This window comes from Schistocerca serialis, chromosome 3 (assembly GCF_023864345.2).
Source record: "Schistocerca serialis cubense isolate TAMUIC-IGC-003099 chromosome 3, iqSchSeri2.2, whole genome shotgun sequence".
Taxonomy (NCBI): domain Eukaryota; kingdom Metazoa; phylum Arthropoda; class Insecta; order Orthoptera; family Acrididae; genus Schistocerca; species Schistocerca serialis.
Window position 1 is genome coordinate 1,072,146,733 of NC_064640.1, and position 19,392 is coordinate 1,072,166,124.

The window sequence follows — 19,392 nt, forward strand, 5'->3', positions numbered from 1 at the left end:
TTCAGAGTTTTAAGATGGTAATTATGCATTTTATTTTTGTATACTGGAAACTGCAGTATGCATTTGTGTAGCAGTATCTCAGTAGTATACATAAAATAATGTAAACTATTGCATTTCTCTTTAAAAATGTTTCTTATTTTAAATCCTGACACGTCTCCCACAAATTGTGTATTACGAGACAAATAAGAATGACGACAAGTCATGAATGAGTGCGTGTTTCCACCTGCTGTGGAGGGTCGCTTATGCTTTAGACTCACAGCTTTGCAGGTCTGTCAGCAAGCAAAATCGAGAATGGTGACCACAAGATATTTATAATGTGTAAGTTGGCACACACATCAGCAGGGTGACAGATCATTCATGGAGTGGATCACCAAACCCACACTTGTGCCAATCCACAATGTGTGCTGAAACCACGACAAATGAAATAAAATGACAAAAATTGTTTTCCTAATGAGCCCTCCAATTGTGATGTTGTTAATGTTTATGTTTTATAACTTCTAATTATATGTAAATCGTGAAATATAGATTAGAAATACTGAACAATGGAATGGCAGTGAAGTGTGACTTCTGGTGACACTGACTGTGCAGCAATGTGTTTCAGAACCTCTAGAATATGAAAACTGGTCAGATCTGACAGTTGAGCTCTGGATCAGTGCAACATGGAAAGCATGTAATGTATGTATGACTGACACTTTATTAACAACATTATGAGAAGGAAAGTTGCTACTCAACATATAGCGGAAATGCCGAGTCCGTCCTGGATTTTCCATTGTTTGACACTTTATTAATTTATTTCCATTTCGTCCCAAATAAAAATCGTTGTGTCCTTTCGTTAGTGTATTACTATCTGCAGGTGACATCAAAATAGTGCACATATGAAATAACTGAAAAGTGTGAAACAGGCATCTGAAAGACATTCAGGACACATGGAGGTAGGATTGCCTGCCCATTCAGATTTAAAGGACAATTTCATCAACACAAGGATATGGCAATAAAAGGTATGAATATGACATTCACTATGGTGCCAAAAATTCCCATTTGTGTAATGATAATTGTGACAATGAGCTTCAATATGGAGGGAAATAAAATCAGTTTCAGTGGCTGACATAATGAATTCTTTTGTGAAATAAATTTTTTTTAAACACGAAAAATTGCATTTTTATTTCGGCCAACACTTTCTTGGCTCTTATACAATAATTTCATAAATCCATATTTTGTCTTTTACTTGCTTTTCAAACAGTTCACTCATCCAGGGGCTCCAATGTTACATTCTGCAGTCTGAAAACCAAAATTATTTCTCAGTACCCTATGTCAGTGTCATCATCATCATCCGTTTCGTAATCTGTTAGGAAGTCATTCTCTGTCCATCGGAAAGTATTAATTATCCTGAGCCGAGGCATTTGACTCTGCATCTCAGCAAAAACATTTTTGTAGAAAACCTCATCCTGTTCCTCATTCGTCACATGTAGTTCTCTGGAAAAAGAAAGAGAAAAAGTTACTGCAACATTTGTATTTCTGTATTTTATTACACCCTATTTCTTGCAATACTACAAACCATAAACATTGGTGAACTGTGTCATAAATGAAGTGCAAAGGAAATTTATCAGAATTTTTAAACTTAGGAGATACAAATTCTAGTTAATACCTATCTTCATATTAAACAGGTTTTAACTGTGGAAATATGTAGGTAGCATATGGTGTTTTGACTGATATCTCAATAAAGGACTTGGAGAAATGAAGAACCCACAAAAACAGTGAAAACTGGTCTCAACATGCAGCTGAGGTAAGTACTAAATGATTTCTATTGTGTTTTTCATTCTAATTATTTCTCGAATACATCAAATCCAATGAAATTTGGAATAATGCACTATTTTGCGACTGATGATTTTAAAGAAAGTGTTTTTTTCCTCTGTGCCTTAAATACCTGAGGACCATCCTACAAGATATTTTCAAAATTTTTCCTTCTTTCCAGTCAGTCTTCTGACTGGTTCAATACAACCCACCACAAAGTCCTCCCGTGAGCCAATCTCTTGATTTCAGTTGCATCTTGTGTCCTCAATTATTTGTTGGATGTGTTACACTCTCCTTCTACACTTTTTACTCCTCACAACTCCTCCTAGTACCACGGAAGTCATTGCTCAATGTCCTAACACATATCCTATCATCCTGTTTCTCTCCTATCATCCTATCCCTCTTCTTGTCAGTGTTCTCCACACTGATTCTGCACATAACCCATTTCTCATTTCTTATAACAGCCCACCTAACTTTCAACACTCTTCCATCAATTTTCTTCTCTTCTCTTCCAGTTTTCTCATAGTCTGTGCCTCGCTTTCATACAATGCTGTACTCCAAACGTACATTATCAGAAATTTCTTCTTCTAATTAAGGTTGATGTTTGATACCAGCAGACTTCTCCTGGCCAGAAATGCCCTCTATGCCTGTGCTAATTTGCTTTATACGTATTGTTTGGTTATAATTAAAGTTCAGCCACTTACACAGGTCCAGTGTGGGCTGAATTATCATATGGCAGTGAATCTTGGTAGGTATGCTAATGTGTTAATGCAGGACCAATTTATGCTGGAAAAACAATTACTTCCAACTACGGCCACTACGAGCAAATCTGGCACAGTACACCGTTTGTACGACATCCACACTATCGTTTGACAAGCTGTAACGTGAGTGAACAGTAGTGATAATTGAGGAGAAAGACTGCGTGCTGTTAGTGAAACAGTTTCATGTGAACGGCAGCAATTCCAGTGCTGCACTGACAGAGGGGCCAGATGTCATTAAATGCTTTAAAGAAAATGACGATGAAATTCAAAAACGTGGGTGGGCTTGGTGTGGCACCTGGAAGAGGAATGCATCCTACCGCAGTGGAAGTTATTGACACAGTTATTGTTGCTGCAACTCAGTATGTAGCACGTGTCCCAGCTAATGCTAGTGTTTGTGCCCTTCCACGAGAATTGTCCATCCTGTGGTCAATGGTGTGGACAGTTTTTGTGTGGTGTCACCGCCAGACACCACACTTGCTAGGTGGTAGCCTTTAAATCGGCCACGGTCCGTTAGTATACGTCGGACCCGCGTGTCGCCACTGTCAGTGATTGCAGACCGAGCGCCGCCACACGGCAGGTCTAGTCTAGAGAGACTCCCTAGCACTCGCCGCAGTTGTACAGCCGACTCTGCTAGCGATGGTTCACTTACTACAGACACTCTCATCTGCAGAGACAACAGTTTAGCATAGCCTTCAGCTACGTCATTTGCTACGACCTAGCAAGGCGCCATATTCAGTTACTGTAACTAATTACTTCAAGACTGTATTCTGAACAAATAATATTGTGAATCATGTACCGTCAAGAGCGACGTTCATCATCAATGGATTAAAGTTAAGTATGAAAGTAATTACGTCCGCTTTCTGAATTCTCATTCCCTGTCATGTTCCAGACCTCACGTCAGCATAGTCCTTCCCTCCTCACGCCAGCCTGCGTGAGCTAAAACGCGTGCATTTAGACTGGTGCCCCTACAAGATCCGGACGGTGCAGCAACCAAATCATCATATCTGCAGCAACGTACTGAATTAGCTCTTCAGTTTTCGGACAGATAGAAGTCGATGACATGCGACCAGGAAATTTTCTATGGAGTGAAGAGGCACATTCTACACTACAGGGTACAGTAAATACACTGAACTGCCAAATTTAAGGGTACTGTTAAACTGCATGTTGTGCACCAAGAACCACTGCAGTTGCTGTATATGACTGCTTGGTCACAAGCATCTTTATTCTTGGTCCGTTCTCTGAAGAGGATACATCCGTAGAGCCTGTCGGGGGTGGTGGGGGGGGGGGGGGGGCCTTCTGTGATGCCTTTACGTTATGGAGACCTCCTTGTACAGCACGTGATTCCTGCTTTGGAAGAGCACAACTGTGTGGAAACCATTCTTTTCATGTAAGATGGGCCAACATTGCATGTCACTCACCCAGTGAAAGATCTGCTTAGTGCAACCTTCCTTAAAACATATTATATCGATAGGTTTTCAGATGCATTGCCTGCAAGATGACCTGATCTGAATCCATATGACTCTCGACTCTCGGAATACCTAAAAGAATACCTTTACCAGAGGCACATTAGGTCTCTACCTGATCTGAAGGCCAGTACGCAGGAACACATCGCTTAAATTCCACCGGAACTACCGTGAGCAAGTGTTGATCACATCGTTTTACAGAAGTAGCATCTCATTCGACATCTCCAGTGCTCGTACAGAATGAATTAACCCTTTAGTGACCAAATTATTTCCGGAAGTTGTAGATTTTTTATGAACACTTTATTGGGCTAAGAAACCGTTCATAAAATCATAGTTTAAATCTTGAAATGAGAGTTTAGCCTATGAGTGTAAAAAAATTAGTGGGAACTATTGGAACTGTGGAGTAACTTCACTTGCTAATTTAAAACAAATGTATTTCCTTTATTTTTTAGTACAAAAACATGTTAAACATTACATTTATATTTGTATTAGTTCATACTGTCCTTTGAGTTCACTAAGGTGATGTACTATGGAACTTAGAGAAGCATGGTGCTACATACAAAGGTACACGACAGTTGCTACTCATTACTTTTGTTCGCTTTTCTTTGTTCTTGGTGCTACATTGGCGGCATCTTCTGTTTGTTGTACCTTTTGTAGGGAAATGAGTTCCAACTTTCTCCAGACGAACTTCATCTGGTACTCCAGACACACCTCTTATTGGTGTTTGACCTTCCTCTTCTCTTACGACTTGAGAAGCCAGAGATAAGCTGCCTTGCCAAGTGCAATCTAAATGTTAGCTGGTCTGCTTTTGTCTTCTGTAGCTTCCACATAACGTAGGAACTGACAACTGCCAAATGCACAAGAAAGGAAAACAGTTTGTGCCACCACTTCCACGAACGACGGCGTACAGCATACCGTTGACGCAGCTGATCAAATCTATCGACTCCTCCCATTATTTTATTATACTCTGCCACAGCCAATGGGCAGAATACTTCAGTTCTGTTTCCACTAACTTACCTTGTAATATGTATGTAATTTTCAGTCAAATGCAGCAAATATCCACGAATACTATCTCCCTCATAAATACAAAAATAGATAAATACAACACAAGTCACTTCACACGCAAAAGGAAAGCACACTATCCAAAAAACGCTGTAGCGGTCGAAACAGTGGCTCGTTTTCACACGGGAACTGCGCTTCTGCAATGATTGACTCACAAGGTAGAAAAACAACAGCTTTAGCCTAACTGTTGACAATCTATACATAGTTAGCACACTCTAACAGAGATGGTAGCATAAGTTAGAAGTGGGAACACGGATTACCACTGAACTTACAGAGAAAACAAATAAGTGGGAACTATTTGCATTCGCAGCACCAGATTCGCACCTGGTCGCCAAAATTGAAACTAATTTTTCTCCAGCGTAAAACTGTTCTGTGTTAACGCATTAGAATACAAATCGAGTTTCGCTTCCATATGATAATTACAGCCCACACTGGACCTCTGCGAGTATCTGCACTTTAATTACAGCCATTTGGTATGTCATCGTGTGTCACTTTATTTCCAATGTATCAGAACTGCATCACTTCTTCATGGACACCAGTTTTGATGTTAAATCCATAACTAATCTGATATAGCTAATGCTCATTAATTTCATCTTTCCTGGTTTCTTTCTCAATCTGTAGTGTGTTCTCATTAGACTGTTCTTTCCATTCAACAGGTTCTGAAATTCTTCCTCCCTTTCACAAGCCAATAGGAGTATCATCAGTGAATGATATTAATATCCATTCTCCCTGAATTTTAATCCACTCTTCCATCTTTCTTTTATTTCTTTGACTGCTTCTTTGATATATAAACTGGAAAGTTGGGATTGAAAGTTTACATCCCTGCCTTACACTCTCTCTAATACTAGCACTCCGTTCCCAGTCTCGTGGAAGTCATCGAGGTCATACGGTAGAAACGCAAAGTCATCGGAACCGGGCTCGGACGGTGAACAGAAGCAGCAGGAGCAACCTACCTGAGGTTCACGAGCCTCACAGAAAATTCTTCAAATGGCACAGCTCTGATGTGGCCGCTGTACAGGATATCGAGGCACCGCAGTTGCTTCAAGTCCAGGACGTGCCGTAGGCTCGGCTGCAGATCTGTCAGGTCGTCAATGTACTGGAGGAGCAGCGTGCGGAGGGCTGGCAGCTGCGTCACGTGCGCCACGGCAGATCCGCCCAGCCCACTGCATCCGGAAAGATCCAGTCTAGAAGAACAAACAGAAAAATAATGTAACACTTTAAGATGTTGGTGACAACACGAAATTTGCTGTGTAATACACAGTACGACAAAAAAGAAAGGCAATGAATTATCCAAATGGGACAGAAATCAGTACATGTACAGACAAACAAATGGTTACATGTTGTATACATAGTTCCGTGTAGTCAGCGCGTACACAACTTTCCCACTAGAGCGCGCCCCGCTAAGCACAACAGCGCAGGCGCAGCGCTCGTCCGTCTCCTCACTACGAGATGGCGCTGCCTTAGAGACGGACCAAATTCTGCTTCCGCCGATCTGCGTATTAATATGTAACGCAGCCAATGAGATTGCTGCTAACGTAGAACCTTTTCTCCTCGCGGATCACACTCGCGCAGTGATACCTGAACGCGCGAGGTATTATAACGAGTGTACAGACCTCCAATTAGTCAGTCTGCATTAGTCTGTACCAGTCTATAGTCAAGTTTCAGTGTGCGCCTAATAAGATTATCATATTCCTGTACATAGCCACGAAGATAAATGTATAGACACTTTGTCAAGTATCAGAGATATGTGAGAATAAGATTAACGTACCAAGACCAAAGGAACTTCAGATTGTCAATTGTAAATAGCATCCAGAATCAAGTTACGTAATGTTTATGCTTGTTATCATTTTAATAAATGTGTGAGAAAATTAATCAAGTTCTGTTTGAAGTCGGTCACCGTCAACCTGCTACTCTAAGCGTGCAAGTGGCATATCTACCGTCCGACCTAACGGCAGAAGATAAACACGCCACAATAAGACCACGAGACATATTGCTGACACTCGCCTACTTCGTTAGATCGACAAGTCAAATAATCTGATGGTGTGTGTACCGAATGTCTTACAGTACGCACACCACATTACAATTTCAGAAAAAACTGGATGATTCATTCAGGAGAGAGAGCTCCACAAATTGAGCAAATCAATAGCGCATTGGTCCATCTCTGGCACCTGTGCAAGATTGGCACTGATGACAGAGTTGTCGAGTGTCCTCCTGAGGAATATCGGGCCAAATTCTGTCCTATTGATCCATCAGATCGTCATAATTCTGAGACTGTTGGAGGACCCTACCCATAACGCTCCAAATGCTCTCAATTGGGAAGACATCCGGCAAACTTGTTGACCGAGGTAGGGTTTGCGAAGCACCAAGAAAAGCAGTAGAAACTCTCGCCCTGTGGAGGCAGGCATTATCTTGCCGAAACGTAAGCCAAGGACAGCTCGCCACGAACGGCGACAAAACGAGGCGTAGAGTAGCATCGACTTACTGTCGTGCCGCAAGTGTTCCGAGGATGACAACCGAAGGAGTGCTGAAAACAAATGGCACCTCAAACCGTCACTTCCGGTTGTCGCACCGTATGGCGGGTGACAGACACGTTGATATCCCTCTGCTATCCGGGGTACCTCCAGACGCGTCTTCAGTCTGGAATAAAATTGTCTTCAGTGATGAGCTCTGCTTGAAATTGAGCCACAGTGACCAGGAAAGACCTGCCTGGGGACACCCCGGAGTGTAGTGGGATACCAACCGACAGCAAAACAACCGGAACTGATAGTCTGGAGTGCCACTTGTTTTCGTAGCAGGTCACTTTCGGTTGTTATCCTCGGAAAACTTGTGGCATAGCAGTAAGTCGACACTATTTGGTTGCCATCCACAGCACCCTTACAGCACAGTGATACGTCAACGATAATCTACGCCCCTTTTGATTGCCCTTCCTGCTCTTACATTTCAGCAAGATAATGCCCGCCCGCACACTGCGAGAGTTGCTATTGCTCGTCTTCACGCTCGCCAAACTCTACCTCGGCCAGCGAGGTTGCCGGATCTCTCCCCAACTGAGAACATTTGGAGCATTACGGGCAGGGCTTTAATGATGTCAGGATTTCGATGACAGAATTGGGCACCCAATATCCGTCAGGACGACATCCGACAACTCTGTCGATCGAAGCCGAGCCGAATAACTGCTTGCGTACAGGCCAGAGGTAGACCGACGCGTAGTCGAATTGCTCAATTTCTGAAGCTCTTTCTCTCGAATAAATCATCCAACTTTTCTGAAATTTTAATGATTTGTTTGTCTGTGCACGTACATCACATGTGCCAGTTTCCATCCCTCTGGACAATTCCTTCGTGGTGTGACGTTTTCTTGACTTAGAGCGGCATTTACACGTGAGTAATTTCCTGTGCACACTAAGTGCAGCAGCTGTTGCAAGTACATGCACGGGAACAGACTTTCACTCAGCTCTGTCCCGTGGCACAATCTTCTGGGCCTTTGCAGCTAAGGGGAAAAAGTACAGGGTCTTCATTAATGAGTGGTGCATTTTCATATATTTATTGATTTATATGGGCACATTTTACATCATAATTTTACATCACTACATGACTACGGAGAGCACAGGCTCGCTGTGTCGTTGGGACCGGAACACGGGTCCGGGAACTGCGACGGACGAGCCCGGACGCGGTCGGGGTAGTATCTGGAGCTCAGCGGGAACGTGACACGCACACCGACAGTGGCCCCAATGCCCGATGCGACGACGGTGGGCCCGGGAGCTGTGACGGGCAGTCGGCCGACGAGACGGGAGGAGACGTCTGGCGAACTGAAGACGAGATCACAGCCAGTGAAGTGGCCTGCCGGGGACAGTGTGTTAATAGCAGATGGCAGGCAGGGTGCAAGCTGGCCGTATCGTGTGGTGTGACGTCATTACGGTGCGGCACGGGCATTCGAAATGGACGCGGCGGCCAGCTCGCGTGACGCAGTCTGCCGGCTGCCGGAGTGCCCGTTTGGAGCACGGTCTCGGGGGCTGCCCGGCCAGGTCGGGGACGGGACGAGGTGGGTGTGGCTGCGCACTGGCAGCTGGCGGTACCCGTGCACCGCTGATGGCTAGGGGAGTGGGCTCTGCCTAACAGGTCACACGGGGAGTGTCGTCCGTGGACAAGTCCTCCACTGAAACTTCCTAGCAGATTAAAACTGTGTGCCGGACCGAGACTCGAACTGCTAGGAAGTTTCATATCAGCGCACACTCCGCTGCAGAGTGAAAATCTCATTCTGGGAACATCCTCCAGGCTGTGGCTGAGCCATGTCTCCGCAATATCCTTTCTTTCAGGAGTGCTAGTTCTGCAAGTTTCGCAGGAGAGCTTCTGTAAAGTTTGGAAGGTAGGAGACGAGATACTGGCAGAAGTAAAGCTGTGAGGACGGGGCGTGAGTCGTGCTTGGGTAGCTCAGGGGTAGAGCACTTGCCCACGAAAGGCAAAGGTCCCGAGTTCGAATCTCGGTGCGGCACACAGTTTTAATCTGCTAGGAAGTTTCATATCAGCGCACACTCCGCTGCAGAGTGAAAATCGCATTCAAGTCCTCCACTGGTTTGAAGAACTGAATGAGAATCGGAGTAGTTGAGGTGAAATCTGTCTCAATTCTGTCCACGGAGACTTTAGTCGGCTCGCCCTTACATTTGATCTGCAAAATGTTCTCGTCACGGTGATCGTGCGGTGCACTCTATGGCAGCGTAAGTGGTGGCCGTGCCACGTCTACGCACAATACCGGGTCAAAAGTATTTAATGCGACAAACTCCTGGAGGTTGTAGGGGACGTCAAAACAAATATTTTCCCTAATGTCATTTTTACCTATGAGGATTATTTAAACTGGTGGAGGCTGTATTATGCTCGTCAGTTGTTAGACGCCGTATTGCGATCTTGAGATGTTAGAGGGTTTATTACGCTCTTCAGTTGTGGGCAACTGCTGTCCACCAGTGTAGTAGTGCATTGTCTCTGTTTACTAGTAGAGCGATACATCTGGAGTGAGTACACTGACACGGTTTGTGCGTACTACGTAGCGCACCACAACGGACGAGCTGCACAGCGGGTTTAGCAACAGCAATATCCTAATCGCCGTATCCCGCATCATACGACCTTTGCTGCTGTGTACCAACGTCTGCGTGAGACCGGGTCATTTAGCACATTACCTGGACAGGGACGCCGTCGCACGGTAAGAACGCTGCAGTTTGAGGAAGCTGTCTTGTAGCATGTGGAGCCGGGTGCTTCAGTCAGCACTCGTGCAATTGCACGTGACATTGGGACTAATCAGACGAATGTAAGAACAGTCCTTCGAGAGCAATTGTTACGTCCATTTCACTTATAGCGTGTCCACAACCTGGAACCAGTTGATTATCCACCCAGAGCACAGTTTTCGCAGTGGTACCTGGAACAGTGTGAAATGCATCCTACATTTCCATCCTCCGTGTTGTTTAGCGATGAAGCAACGTTCGGGCGCGATGGAGTCTTCAACATGCACAATTCGCATGTTTGGAGTGAGGATAACCTACATGCCACAGTTACTAGCGCTCATCAAGTGCGGTTCTTCGTTAATGTGTGGGTCGGTGTTGTTGGGGATTGTTTAATTGGGCCGTATGTGCTACCTAGGCCATTAAATGGCAGGCACTATTACAGTTTTCTCGCCAGAGCATTGCCAGAATTGCTGGAAGACGTCCCGCTCCCTACAAGACAACGCACGTGGTGCCAACATGACGGGCCGCCGGCATATTTCAGTCGTCGTGTGCGTCGATTCCTGGACCGACGATTCCCAGAAACGTGGATTGGCAGAGGTGGTCCTGTACCGTGGCCTGCTCGATCCCCAGATATGTCCCCTCTGGACTTTTTTGTGTGGGGAGAGATGCGCAACCTTGTTTACGCACCTCCTGTTGCATCAGAAGAGGATCTGGTTGCCCGGATAGTAGCAGCAGCAGGAACAGTTAAGGATACTGCTGGGGTTTTGCCCGTGTCAGACATAACATGATCCGACGGTGTAACCTTTGTTTAGGTGTGTCAATGGAGGCATTTCTGAAAATCTATTGTAATTGAAATTGGGTTGTGTTAATGAGTTGTCTCTTGGTCATAAAAAAATGGAAAAGTGTTTCTTGGTTTAATTAATTTGCCGCCAGAGAAATCTTCCTCTACCGGTTTAAATACTCCTCATAGGAAAAAATGACATTAGGGAAAAATATTTGTTTTGATGCCCCTACAACCTCCCAGAGTTTGTCGGTATAAATACTTTTCACCCTGTATAATGTGGAACAGTGTAAATCGGCTCGAGCAAATACCCACCGGTACTGTGCCGTGTCGGCGCGTGCAGTCGGAGGTCGGCTGTACGACTGCGCAGATGTTGTGCCGGTGTCGGGCACCGAGGCAGCGTGTGACGGTAGTACCTCCTCCACTAATTCACCGGGAATGGCGAGCGAGTGAGCACAGGCGAGGTGTACAGGTGGAATACCGATGTCGTCCTTGGGATTATTCGCAGGTCGAGAAGTACGAGCCGAAGTGCGTCCGTCCGGGTGATGCCGTGACACGTCAGGGATGCTTCCGGTATACAGTGGAGCCGTTCCGGGTGGCTACGCAGACGTCAAGTGCACGACGACGAGCCCGGAACTGTGTCGGACTGCCGTCGCGTGCCGCCGAATGTGCAAACTACGTCTCATCTCACTGGCTCAAATGGCTCTGAGCACTATGGGACTTAACTTCTGAGGTCATCAGTCCCCTAGAACTTAGAACTACTTAAACCTAACTAACCTAAGGACATCACACACATCCATGCCCGAGGCAGGATTCGAACCTGCGACCGTAGCAGTCGCGCGGTTCCAAACTGTAGTGCCTAGAACCGCTAGACCACCGCGGCCGGCTCATCTCACTGGCACCGTTTGATTCGTGGACACGACAGGACGAAGCAAACAGTCGGCACTCGTTCAAATCCGTCAAGGTGTCAGTGGGGGGCCACGCATTGTACTCGATCCGCGTGGTCCGCGGCTGACAGAATCGGAAATAGGCGTAACTGTCCACGAGGCGTGGACATCTAGCTCACACTGGCTTTTGCTTCGCTGGGTGCTCCACCGTCGTCACAGGTTGGCCCGGCCATTAAATCTCCCCCCACAGGTAAACGCTGACGTGCTGCTACCCACGTGATGCTGTGGGATGCCTGCCACAAGTTTGGCATAAGCTACGTTTAATATTTTTTGTGGGATCTGAAATTTAAAAACCTCTCTCACACCGGCCCGATTGAGCTTCACAGATCAGGATAGTAAAAAACACGCGAATATTTAGGGAATTTTCATTCACAAAGCAGGCTTATCACATTCACACAGTTCAATGCTGTCCTATCCTGATTAAATTGAGCTTAACTTAAATTCCATAAGGCAGTGAAGCAATTTCGAAGTCTCGGTGCGACGAAAATTGTCAGTCGATCTTCTGAAAACATTTGTAATAATTATTAACTTTCGGTGACCACACGGGGAAGACCGGAGATGTGCTGGTAAGACCGTGTTAGCCCATTTATTGAAAGTAATAAACTGGATATCTCGAGCGTACAAAACGGCAGGTTCGTCCAATGTAAATCAGACGTTCCCCACTGATCCCGTGCAACACAGCATAGTAAGCAGACACTGTCAATAGTAATCAGTTAAATAATACGCGAACACACTTCCTTTAGTTTAGTTCATGTATTAAATTCCTTCTCATACAGAATCTCATCAAGATGGCGACTAGCTCAACAATACATACATATACATCTTCGTTCTTTCACGGCTAATCGGCAAGATCTCCTTCATTCTTTTCATAAGAGAAAACATAGATAGCAGAGAAGGTATTCCATGGAGTAAATGCACGCTCCAAGGAATAATAGGGCTTGAAACTACTTTGCATTGATAAAAGATAAGAAGAGATATTTCGAGATATGTACTGAGTTATATATTTTTATAATATTTCTGAAAATATCGCGTAGAGACCGCAGCAAGAGACATTACATACGGTAGTGCTCAGGTGATCATTAGTGACAACGTCGGATTTCAAACAGAGTCCACAAAGTGGGTACCCCATCTTCTCACCACAGACGACAAATTTCATCATCTTGAGGCGTACAAACAGCTACTGTTACGCTACCAAATTGAAGGGGAACATTTTGTGCACCGGATTTTGATCTGTGATGAAACGTGAGTACACTATTACGCACGGGAATCGAAAAAAGCAGCCCAAAATGGCACAAAAAAGACCAATCTACACCCACTGACGACTCTACACCCACGGAGTGCCTAAAATTGTCTCTGTGTGGGGAAGGTTATTGCGACAGTCTTTTTTTATATTAAGGAAGTTCTCATCAGTTTTGTCCAAGAATGCTGTACTGTGAGCGCCGTATACTACTGCCATTTTTTGCATAGATCGGAAAGCGAATATCGTCAGAAAATACCAAATCTGGGGCGTGACTAGGCCGCGTGACTGTGCTCGGCCCCACACGGCAGCCCGGACTCGACAAAAAGTTCGGGAGCTGTCGTGTGCCACACTAGGACATCCTCCCTACACTTCGCACTTATTGTCCTGTCATTTTCATTTGTTTGGACCACTAAAAGAAGCAGTCGGACGACACAGATCTAACAACAATTGCGCTGTCAAAGTGTTTGTGTGAACCCTGCTGTTACAGCCACATTCATTTTGTGAAAACGGGGTTGAGAAAACTACCTATCCCCTGGGAAAAATGTATTTCCCATTCAGAAGACTATACACAGATTAAATAACTTGTGTGTATGAGTTTTTCTGAAGTGAACTTTTCTGAAGTGAACTTATAAACAAAAAATTCAAATTAATATTTGAATTTCCTTTGTACGTGAGCATAAAACATGTTCAAAAACTGCGCAACAGCGACGTCAGGTACTTACATCTGTAAGTGTTTAAGACGGTGGATCTCGGCAAGTGCTCCGTCTGTGAGACTCGTCGCAAAAGTCAGGCTCAGGTGGCGCAGTGACGGGCACCCCCGAGAAATGGTGACCACCGCGTCATCCGGGAGGTCGGTGGCGTGCGGCAGGTCCAACTTCTGCAGCAGTGGTAGGCAGCCGGGCCTGCAGTTGTTCAAAACAACACCTGTTGTGAATGTAAATCTAAGCCGCACAGGTGAAATATTAGTCAGACCCTCAAAAGAGTACCGTATTTACTCGAATCTAACAAGGGGAAGGCCTCAGACACGGCCAACCGATTCGGCTCAAATTTGGCAGGTCGCTTGTGTACAACCCAAAACGAAGGAATCTAAGATACACTCCTGGAAATGGAAAAAAGAACACATTGACACCGGTGTGTCAGACCCACCATACTTGCTCCGGACACTGCGAGAGGGCTGTACAAGCAATGATCACACGCACGGCACAGCGGACACACCAGGAACCGCGGTGTTGGCCGTCGAATGGCGCTAGCTGCGCAGCATTTGTGCACCGCCGCCGTCAGTGTCAGCCAGTTTGCCGTGGCATACGGAGCTCCATCGCAGTCTTTAACACTGGTAGCATGCCGCGACAGCGTGGACGTGAACCGTATGTGCAGTTGACGGACTTTGAGCGAGGGCGTCTAGTGGGCATGCGGGAGGCCGGGTGGACGTACCGCCGAATTGCTCAACACGTGGGGCGTGAGGTCTCCACAGTACATCGATGTTGTCGCCAGTGGTCGGCGGAAGGTGCACGTGCCCGTCGACCTGGGACCGGACCGCAGCGACGCACGGATGCACGCCAAGACCGTAGGATCCTACGCAGTGCCGTAGGGGACCGCACCGCCACTTCCCAGCAAATTAGGGACACTGTTGCTCCTGGGGTATCGGCGAGGACCATTCGCAACCGTCTCCATGAAGCTGGGCTACGGTCCCGCACACCGTTAGGCCGTCTTCCGCTCACGCCCCAACATCGTGCAGCCCGCCTCCAGTGGTGTCGCGACAGGCGTGAATGGAGGGACGAATGGAGACGTGTCGTCTTCAGCGATGAGAGTCGCTTCTGCCTTGGTGCCAATGATGGTCGTATGCGTGTTTGGCGCCGTGCAGGTGAGCGCCACAATCAGGACTGCATACGACCGAGGCACACAGGGCCAACACCCGGCATCATGGTGTGGGGAGCGATCTCCTACACTGGCCGTACACCACTGGTGATCGTCGAGGGGACACTGAATAGTGCACGGTACATCCAAACAGTCATCGAACCCATCGTTCTACCATTCCTAGACCGGCAAGGGAACTTGCTGTTCCAACAGGACAATGCACGTCCGCATGTATCCCGTGCCACCCAACGTGCTCTAGAAGGTGTAAGTCAACTACCCTGGCCAGCAAGATCTCCGGATCTGTCCCCCATTGAGCATGTTTGGGACTGGATGAAGCGTCGTCTCACGCGGTCTGCACGTCCAGCACGAACGCTGGTCCAACTGAGGCGCCAGGTGGAAATGGCATGGCAAGCCGTTCCACAGGACTACATCCAGCATCTCTACGATCGTCTCCATGGGAGAATAGCAGCCTGCATTGCTGCGAAAGGTGGATATACACTGTACTAGTGCCGACATTGTGCATGCTCTGTTGCCTGTGTCTATGTGCCTGTGGTTCTGTCAGTGTGATCATGTGATATATCTGACCCCAGGAATGTGCCAATAAAGTTTCCCCTTCCTGGGACAATGAATTCACGGTGTTCTTATTTCAATTTCCAGGAGTGTATTTTGGGTCAACACCCCCTCGTTTTTGAGAAAATCACCCCTAAAGGTTATGGCGAGCAATCAACTCAAAATTGGCGGGATCGATACATAATTGTAATTACATTTTTCATCATCAGGTATGAGTTCCGAAAACGCATACTTTTCCAGAAATGGGGGTAAGAAACTTTTACAACTGCCGCTTCTGTACCGACGTGCAAAACGCTTTCCGCCGGCAGCGCCGATAGCACAAAGGTAACTGGCTCGGAATGGGAGAACCCGGGTTCGAATCTCGAAGAAACCTAGCGGATGTTATTATTTTCATTTGTATTTTTCCATATCTCAATTGATAAGGATAGGACGGTTAATAAGGTAAGTGAATCAATAACGAATGATAATAATAAGGTAAGCAAACTAACTTCCCAAACGCCGTGAGTTAGTAAAGTATTAAACTTTTAAGCCTCGCCACATGAAAACAACTCCGAGCAAGAGTGCTGCGAATTCCTCACGAGGGATCACAGACAGCCAACCGTGCGACGCTTGTTTACAGCGAGGCACGGGACAGAATGTACGCGCGGAGAGTTTTGTTGTCCCGGTTGCCTCTTCGTCATATCATAGTTGAGAACCTGGAAGAGTGAAGGTGTGCAGCACGAGCCTTATAGAAGTCAATCGGAAAGAGTTGTTTTCCGTCATAGGCTGCCGCGAACCTCGCCGATACATGTAGTGATTTTTCCATCGTTAATGCGCCGAATGAAATACGATTTATGAATGAATACAGTCCTTCCGTAAGTAACATATGACGAGTATTGTCTGTAGTTTGTGGTGATTAGCTCGTCTGTTTATGCTGTAGTAACTAGTTATTGTTTGTTGTGAAATATTTTTTCGAGATTCGAACCCGGGTTCTTCGAGACCCAGCCAGTTACCTTGGCCGGTGCGCTATCAGCGCTGTCGCCGAATAGCGTTTACCACCTGGGCACAGAAGCGGCAGTTATAAAAGTTTCTTTCCTCGATTTCTGGAAAAGTTTGCGTTTACGGACCCCATACCCGATGATGAAAAATGTTCTATTTACAATTATCTATCGATCCCTCCAATTTCGAGTCGATTGCTCTTCACAACTTTTAGGGGCGATTTTCTCAAAAACGCGGGGGTGTTGACCCAAAATAACTTAGATTCCTTCGTTTTAGGTTGTACACAAGCGACCTGCCAAATTTGAGCCGAATCGGTTGGCCGTGTCTGAGGCCTTCCCCTTGTAAGCCGCACTTGAATCGAAGCCGCACCTGAAAAATGAGACTCGAAAGCAAGGAAAAAAATTTTTCCCGAATCTAAGCCGCACCTGAAATTTGAGACTCGAAATTCAAGGGGAGAGAGAAGTTTTAGGCCGCACCTCCAAATCGAAACAAAGTTGGTTCATTTTAATACGAGACACAATTTAGGTCGAATGAATGACGATACAGCTACAGTAGTTTGGTTCGAGTCGTAAGCTTAGCAATTAAGCTTTACCAGGTAGCCATTGCTATGCGTCAGGCGCTCCGTCGGTATTTATACGGGTACCCTTCCTTTTTCACGTGCTTCGTCTGGTTTGAATTGATTGCTTATATTTCTTTGATCTCGTAAGTGCCGTTCTCTTTGTTATAGGTGTTTACGTCACTCTGAGCGGAAAATGCATTACTGTACTGTGTCACGCATTGTTTGTAGCATTATGATAGTGAGTGTTTACGGCCTGTCGCCGCTCGCGGCATGGCTTGCTTATGTGCGCGCTACCGCCGCTTACAATGGCAGCGGGGGGTGGGGGGCGGGGGAAGATGTTCTGAACGAGAGTTTAGCGAAAATTTTTCTCCGTTTGAAAATCTTTGCAGACGCCTCTTTAGTACATTACATTCTGCACAGAAATTAGAGTCATCTTAGATTTAAAAATCTAGTCAATTGCCGTGCTTCATTTCTGACTGTATCACTAATAGGCATAAGAATAATACGAATAGGTCTAGCGGTTCTAGGCGCTCAGTCCGGAACCGCGCAACTGCTACAGTCGCCATGCCTCGGGCATGGATGTGTGTGATGTCCTTAGGTTAGTTAGGTTTAAGTAGTTCTAAGTTCTAGGGGACTGATGACCACAGATGTTAAGTCCCATAGTGCTCACAGCCATTTGAACCATTTAATACGAATATAAACATGACATGATATGTACATTCTTCCGCGTTTGCTGTTGTCTCACTCTAGTTTCGTAGTTTATTGCGCAGACAGGATTTAAATGAGATAGCAGCAAACACGAAAGAATACATGGCAAAATGTTTATATTCGTATTATTATATTGTGGTGAAGAGAATACCGCATGTGATTCACAATTCATAAAATTTCCTATTAGCAATCATCTCTTCTCACAGGTAGGTAAAAATTCAGAATATAGAGTTGGCCATATTGACAAAAACCCCAAACAGTCTTGCCAGTCGGATTTTCATAGTACATTGAAATGCTGCTACATTCGAAGATGAACAATACGGTATTTGTATTTACTTCGTTGGATAATGTATGAAAATGCAGTGGTCGAAACTCGGGGCGGAGGAAAAAGCTCATCTTCCATTTTTTTTTTTAAATTTATTTACTGACGCAGAGGTTTTGGCCCCAGTATTTATCTTTGTGCCTGCAAAGCAAGCCTGTGTAGCACTACATATATTCGACGGCAGAAGTTAGTTGTGGCGGCACCTATGAACATTTTTCAGAACTTCCGCTTACTTTGCACTCGATTCTAAGCCGCAGGCGGATTTTTGGATTACAAAAACCGGAAAAAAAGTGTGGCTTAGATTCGAGTAAACACGGTACACAGGGATGGCTAGAGGACAAATGTAAGGAGGTAGAGGCTTATCTCACCAGGGGTAAGATAGATACTGCCTACAGGAAAATTAAAGAGACCTTTGGAGAAAAGAGAACCACTTGTATGAATATCAGGAGCTCAGATGGAAACCCAGTTCTAAGCAAAGAAGGGAAAGCAGAAAGGTGGAAGGAGTATATAGAGGGTCTATACAAGGGCGATGTTCTTGAGGACAATATTATAGAAATGGAAGAGAGTGTAGAAGAAGATGAAATAGGAGATATGATACTGCGTGAAGAGTTTGACAGAGCACTGAAAGACCTGTGTCGAAACAAGGCCCCGGGAGTGGACAACATTCCATTAAAATTACTGACAGCCTTGGGAGAGCCAGTCCTGACAAAACTCTACTATCTGGTGAGCAAGATATATGAGACAGGCGAAATACCCTCAGACTTCAAGAAGAATATAATAATTCCAATCCCAAAGAAAGCAGGTGTTGACATATGTGAAAATTACCGAACAATCAGTTTAATAAGTCACGGCTGCAAACTACTAACGCGAATTCTTTACAGACGAATGGAAAAACTAGTAGAAGCCGACCTCGGGGAGGATCAGTTTGGATTCCGTAGAAATATTGGAACACGTGAGGCAATACTGACCCTACGACTTATCTTAGAAGCTAGATTAAGGAACGTCAAACCTACGTTTCTAGCATTTGTAGACTTAGAGAAAGCTTTTGACAATGTTGACTGGAATACTCTCTTTCAAATTCTGAAGGTGGCAGGGGTAAAATACAGGGGGCGAATGGCTATTTACAATTTGTACAGAAACCAGATGGCA

The 19,392-nt window shown here is 45.5% G+C and overlaps 1 protein-coding gene across 2 annotated transcripts in view; it reads right to left on the bottom strand.

The window, feature by feature from the left end:
- Positions 1-1,137: 1,137 nt before the first annotated feature.
- Positions 1,138-19,392, bottom strand: part of LOC126471502 (F-box/LRR-repeat protein fbxl-1-like) — a 133,124-nt gene continuing 114,869 nt past the window's right edge. For both annotated transcript variants that reach the window (XM_050099720.1, XM_050099719.1), the window contains exons 6-8: positions 13,975-14,154; positions 6,031-6,261; positions 1,138-1,473 (exon numbers count right to left, since the gene is read on the bottom strand). In XM_050099720.1, coding sequence (XP_049955677.1) covers positions 1,299-1,473; positions 6,031-6,261; positions 13,975-14,154 — 586 coding nt within the window. In that variant the 3' untranslated portion in view covers positions 1,138-1,298. The remainder of the gene's footprint in view (positions 1,474-6,030; positions 6,262-13,974; positions 14,155-19,392) is intronic.